This window comes from Nomia melanderi, unplaced genomic scaffold (genome assembly GCF_051020985.1).
Source record: "Nomia melanderi isolate GNS246 unplaced genomic scaffold, iyNomMela1 scaffold0518, whole genome shotgun sequence".
Lineage (NCBI taxonomy): Eukaryota > Metazoa > Arthropoda > Insecta > Hymenoptera > Halictidae > Nomia > Nomia melanderi.
Window position 1 is genome coordinate 18,988 of NW_027475632.1, and position 6,671 is coordinate 25,658.

At 41.6% G+C, this 6,671-nt stretch overlaps 1 protein-coding gene across 1 annotated transcript; it reads left to right on the forward strand.

Annotated features, from left to right (window-relative positions):
• The first annotated feature begins 1,175 nt into the window (after nucleotides 1–1,175).
• Nucleotides 1,176–6,329, forward strand: LOC143176390 (uncharacterized). Its single transcript, XM_076374154.1, has 2 exons — nucleotides 1,176–4,085; nucleotides 4,221–6,329. Exons 1-2 carry the CDS (start codon nucleotides 1,176–1,178, stop codon nucleotides 6,327–6,329), a joined length of 5,019 nt encoding a protein of 1,672 aa, XP_076230269.1.
• Nucleotides 6,330–6,671: the final 342 nt, after the last annotated feature.

A 6,671-nucleotide genomic window follows, 5' to 3' on the forward strand; every position in this document is an offset into this window, starting at 1 on the left:
TATAGTTTTATATAGTTTTTATATAGTTTTGTTAGTTTTATATAGTTTTATATAGTTTTATATAGTTTTGTTAGTTTTACATAGTTTCATATAGTTTTATATACTTTTGTTAGTTTTATATAGTTTTATATAGTTTTGTATAGTTTTATATAGTTTTATATCGTTTTATATAGTTTTCTATAGTTTTATAGAGTTTTATATAGTTTTATATATTTTTGTTAGTTTTATATAGTTTTATATAGTTTTTATATAGTTTTGTTAGTTTTATATAGTTTTATATAGTTTTATATAGTTCTGTTAGTTTTACATAGTTTCATATAGTTTTATATACTTTTGTTAGTTTTATATAGTTTTATATTTGTGGAGTTTCATACAAAGTATAATGGAACAAAAGATTGTGGCATTCGACGTGGACAGCTACGAGCCTAGCGCAGCAGCGCGGACCGTGGAGAGAGTCCGTCGTCTTTTCGATCGTCAATTGTCTCCAGCGTGGATCCAAAAAATGTATAAAGGGACGGATCCACGCTGGACGACCAGAGTTGTGTAAACCTGCAAGCACATCATTACGGCCCCATTCCGTGTAAAATTGGGTGGTCCTTCGACAATAAATTTAGACGGCACGAAGTGCAATAATTAGGGTCTAGTTCGTACCCTGACATTGGTCCTTCGAGCCGGATCCAGTGGCTTGTGGATCTGAATTAGATTGGAGCAGCAATCAATTCAACAGCAGTTGCATATCGAATGGAACAAAACAGTAGTTAACAAGTAAGGAAGAGTGTCTCAAGATTTTGAACGAGAGCGCTGATTTCGAGTCAACGAACAGCAGTAGAAGACAACGAGCCACGTCCAGCAGCAGAGGAAAACGAGCCACGTCCAGCAGCAGAGGATAACGTACCGCGTCCAGCAGTAGAGGACAACGTACCGCGTCCAGCAGTAGAGGACAACGTACCGCGTCCAGCAGTAGAGGACAACGTACCGCGTCCAGCAGTAGAGGACAACGTTCAACATCCGAAAGGAGAAGACCGCATCCAGCGGCTAAGCAGAATATAGGATCCAGCCAGAAGCTAGCAGACACGCACGGGTGCAGCGTTACTTGCATCAGGCTGTGTCACTACACGTCCGTTCCTGTCACGTAAGCCTAGATTCCTATTTTCATCTGAGTTAGTAACGTTAAAATGGAACAAGAGTTAAAGAAATTAACTACCGAGCGCGGACAAATAAAATCTGCTCTGACTCGTTTTAGTCGGTATTTTTCGGAATCCGCGGCAACAGTCTCCGTTAAGGCTTTACAAAAACGCTTAGAGGCTAATGTAGATTTATACAATAGATACAATTTAGTTCAGAATCGGATCGAGCGGGCAGTTGAGGGAACAGACTCGGAAGCATCTCACGCAGCTGATAGGGATGCGTTTGAAGAAACATATTTCAATTTAATTGCCGAGGTAGAAATTTATATAGAACGCGCACAGGGAAATAGTACAGCAACAAACCAAGTTGCAGGACAGACAAGTTCCCCCACTCTTACAAACTCACCGGCCACTGTGAAATTACCGATTATTCAGCTGCCATCATTTGATGGGAGTTATAATGAATGGATTAGATTTAGGGACACTTTCACGAGTTTAATACATGAAAGTGAACTATCAGAGGTACAAAAATTCCATTACTTGAATTCCGCTTTAAAGGGTCCAGCCGCGCGGGTAGTTCAATCTTTGGGAGTTTCCGAGGCAAATTACCGGTTAGCGTGGGAAGCATTGAAATCGCGGTACGAAAATTCAGCCGCTATCAGAAAACATCATGTCTCAGCTCTACTAGATATGCCTAGCATCCAAAAACAATCATCATTAGCGCTTAGGAATTTAGTTGATGACGCAAGGAATCACCTAGCAGCCTTAAAATCACTAAATGAACCGGTAGAACTATGGGATACTTTGATTGTTCCAATCTTATCCAGAAAGTTAGACATAGCATCATTAAGAGAATGGGAAAAGGGTGCGACGACTTCAGATAGAGTTACGTTCAATAAATTTGCAGTATTTTTGGAAGAACGGTCACTGTATTTAGAAAGCGTTAGTGTCCCAATTCAACCCATGAAGACTGAAATCCCAATAGGAACAGCAGGTAGTCGCAAGCCTTTCCGCGCAACGGCGACCGTCGCAAGCACGCCGAGTACCTGTCCAGCGTGCGGTGCTGGGCACCCTTTGTTCCGATGCGACAAATTCAAATCGTTATCCATCGATGAAAAAACAAAAATAGTTCAGGCATCTCGCAGTTGCTACAATTGTTTGCAAACAGGTCATCGGGTACAAGCTTGCACACGAAAACACTGTCATATTTGCAATGGGAAACACCACGTATTGTTGCATCGGGAAGCTGCTCTTCAAGCAACCAACATTTCGACCGAGGAAGCGGGTCCTTCTGACTCCAATAAAATAACGTCGTGTGTCGCTAACGTTGATGATAGATCATGGGAGCACAGTGTACTGTCCACAGCAGTCATTTACGTGCAGAATGGAAGGGGACAAAGATTAGAATGTCGGGCACTACTTGATTCAGGGTCTCAGTCGCATTTTATTACATACGAATTATGCAAAAGATTAGGTATTAGTTATGAGTCGACAGAAATGCAGGTGTCAGGGATAGGCGGAAAAATAAAAATAGTACGAGATAGAGTCAACATAAAGGTAACTTCACGGCTTAACAACTTCAACGCCGATATTTCATGTTTAGCAATAGATAAAATTACTCAAGACATGCCGAACATCAGCTTAGATAAATTAGCGATATCCGTACCAGCACATGTTAGATTAGCAGATCCGGATTTCGACAAGTGTCGGCCGATCGACATGTTAATCGGTGCCGGATTGTTCTGGCATCTGTTATGCGTCGGCCAACAAAGAGCAGGGACCAACTTACTGTGGCAAAAGACGCAGCTAGGTTGGATTTTAGGAGGAACGGTCAGTTGGCCCATTCAGAATAAATCTCCGATTCAACGGTGTCATCTCGTTACCAATCATGACCTGTCCAATCAATTAGAACAATTTTGGAAAATTGAAAACGTAACCATAGAGCATAAAGACAATATAGATGACTGTGAATTACATTTTCAAGCCACGACACGTAGAGACGAAACTGGACGGTACATAGTACAAATTCCGCTCAATGAACAGGTCGGGAAATTAGGATCATCCCGACAGCAAGCAGAAAATAGGCTCAAGTCACTAGAAGCTAAATTCATTGGGCAACCGCAGTTACGAGAAGAATACGTGAAATTTCTTAATGAATACGAAATGCTAGGTCATATGTCGCGAGTTCCAATTTTAGAATCAGATGCCGGGTTATCATTTTACCTTCCTCACCACGCCGTAATCAAAGAAGGGAGTACAACAACGAAACTTCGTGTTGTATTCGATGGATCGGCAAAAACAAGCACGGGCATTTCACTAAACGACACTCAAAGGGTCGGCCCAACAGTTCAGAGCGAATTGATAGACATACTCCTACGGTTTAGAACACACAAATACGTATTATCAGCAGACATAGAAAAAATGTACAGGCAGATCTTAGTAAAACCAAAGCAGCGTTGCTTGCAACGAATTCTATGGCGGCCAAATCAAGATTCTCAAATTGAGACGTATGAATTAAATACGGTAACGTACGGCACTGCCTCCGCGCCATTTCTAGCCACGCGTGTTCTGAAACAACTCGGGTTAGATTGTGCAGTAGAAGCTCCCACCGTTAGCACAATCATTATTAACGATTTTTATGTCGACGATTTACTAACTGGCGCAGAAACAATGTCAGAATTAGAGCAGATTAAAGAAACTTTGTCGGACATTTTAGGAAGGGCAGGGTTAAAACTACGAAAATGGGCTACCAACAGTTCGACGTTCTCACAACATTTAGATATAAAGGATAAAATGTCAAGTGCTGATAAGAACACAAAAACACTCGGGTTACAGTGGTTACCAGCTAAGGACGAGCTTTGTTTCACAACTACGCCGTCGCTACATAAACGTGTGACAAAACGCACAATTTTGTCTCAGATAGCACAGATTTTTGACCCATTAGGTTTAGTCAGTCCGGTAATAACTAATGCAAAATTAATAATGCAGCAATTGTGGCAACTGCAGACAAACTGGGATGAATCAGTGTCCCAGGGTTTGTATGACCAATGGATAGAGTTTGTTAAATAATTAGCTTTTTTAAATGAATTGAAGATTCCTCGTCGAGCACTTATCGCTACGGGGAAGGTAGAGTTAGTTGGCTTCTCCGACGCATCAGAGAAGGCGTATGGGGCATGCGTTTACCTACGGTCAAGCATTAGACCAGGTGAATGGGAATCTAGACTTTTATGCTCGAAATCGAGAGTTGCCCCTCTAAAAACCATAACTCTGCCTAGGTTAGAGTTATGCGGCGCGTTGTTACTTGCAAGATTAGTGCATAAGGTAAAATCATCACTTGGGATTTCTATAGATAGGGAATGGTATTTTTCTGATTCGACAATTACCCTTGCGTGGATTCGCGGTCATTCAAGTAAATGGAAGATTTTTGTCGCAAATCGAGTCACGCAAATTCAATTGGTAACCGACAAACGGAATTGGTCTCATGTTCGGTCACATGAAAACCCCGCAGATTTAATAACTCGTGGAACTACCCCCAAACTACTGAGCACTAGTGAATTATGGTGGTCAGGTCCGTTATGGTTAAAGAATGAGTCGAATCTCTGGACACAATCAATAGAAGAGACAGTTGATATCCCAGAGCAAAAGAAACCCATAATATCAGTGGCCACCGTCACCCTTGCCAACAACAAAATCATTGACCGGTACTCTGACTTCGAACAATTACTGAGAATAACATCTTATTGCCTCCGGTTCATTAACAATGTGCGGAAATCCAAAACAAATAAGGTAACGAGGTCAGGAAGTAGTAGCTTATCAGTAGTAGAATTGCAAGAAGCTCAAAAAACATTAATACGTGTGGTGCAAGCAACAACGTTTCCCAACGAATCTCTCGCGTTAAGTAAAAATCAGAGTATACCGAAACAAAGTCCATTACAGGCATTGGCCCCGTTTATAGATGAAACAGGAATTATTAGAGTCGGCGGGCGTCTGAGTAATGCGCCTATTACATACAATAAAAAGCATCCCATTTTATTGCCTGCAAAACACCATTTAACTGATTTAATTATTAAAAGGGAACACAATAGATTACTTCATGCGGGCTGCCAACAGGTCATTGCGTCACTTCGTGAAAACTTCTGGCCGATAAATTGTACAAGAAATGTGAAGAGAGTAATTAGATGCTATGTTAGGTGCTTTCGAGCCAATCCACGGGGAGTGCAGTACCCTATGGGCCAATTACCGGCTGCTAGGGTGACACCTGCACGACCATTCGCCACTTGTGGCGTAGATTACGCAGGTCCGTTCTTAACTAAGGAGCGTAGTCGTAGTAAAATAACAATAAAATCATATATATGTATCTTCATATGTTTCGCCACTAAAGCAATACACATAGAGTTAGCCGTAGATTTAAGTACAGACGCATTCATCAATTGCCTCAAACGTTTTATAGCTCGTCGAGGTCGCTGTCATACCATTTTTTCGGATAATGGAACGAATTTTGTAGGAGCGAAGAATAAACTGAGCGATTTAGATGCATTAGTAGGAAGTAGCGATTATAATACGCGCATCAGTAGTTTTTTGAAGAAAGATCGTATACAATGGCTATTCACACCTCCCCATGCTCCACACTTTGGAGGGTTATGGGAAAGTGCAGTTCGATTAACGAAATATCATTTGAATCGCGTCATTGGACAGCAGAGATTAACATTCGAGGAACTATACACGCTACTAACACAGATAGAGTCATGCCTAAATTCCCGTCCTCTCAGCCCCATCTCCTCAGATCCGAATGACTTAACCCCCCTAACCCCCGGACATTTTTTAATTGGCACTGCTCTGAGTACATTACCGGACCATGACCTAAAAGATGTCAAGTTAAACAGGTTAAACAGATATCAACTGGTCCAGCAACTGTTCCAACACTTTTGGCAGCGGTGGCAGAAGGAATATTTACATCAACTGCAGCAGCGAGAAAAATGGAGATCTTCAACCAACCATCATCTGGCGGAGGGTGACTTGGTCATCATAAAAGAAGATAATTTACCCCCATTACATTGGTGCCTTGGCAGGATAGCAGAACTACACCAAGGCAAAGACGGGATTCTACGGGTTGTTTCCGTAAGAACCTCTGACGGACTCTACAAACGGCCAGTCACAAAAATTTGCATGTTACCGATGCAAGACAGTTCAGACTCAGAGTAGAATGTAAAAATCAATGTACATACAGTCTCACACAGATGTAAATAACATATATACACTAGTATTATATAAGTCAGAATATCAGTTAATTAATAGATAGAGATAGTATAGATTATAACACTGCATAGTATAGGTTTAAAATATTGAACACACCGTGTGTTCAAGGGGGGCGGCATGTTGGAGTTTCATACAAAGTATAATGGAACAAAAGATTGTGGCATTCGACGCGGACAGCTACGAGCCTAGCGCAGCAGCGCGGACCGTGGAGAGAGTCCGTCGTCTTTTCGATCGTCAATTGTCTCCAGCGTGGATCCAAAAAATGTATAAAAGGACGGATCCACGCTG

Coding starts and splice junctions, on each gene's coding strand:
- LOC143176390 (XM_076374154.1), top strand. CDS start 1,176: ATGGAACAAGAGTTAAAGAAATTAACTACCGAGCGCGGACAAATAAAA. Junction 4,086..4,220: donor CATTAGGTTTAGTCAGTCCG/GTAATAACTAAT, acceptor AATGAATTGAAG/ATTCCTCGTCGAGCACTTAT.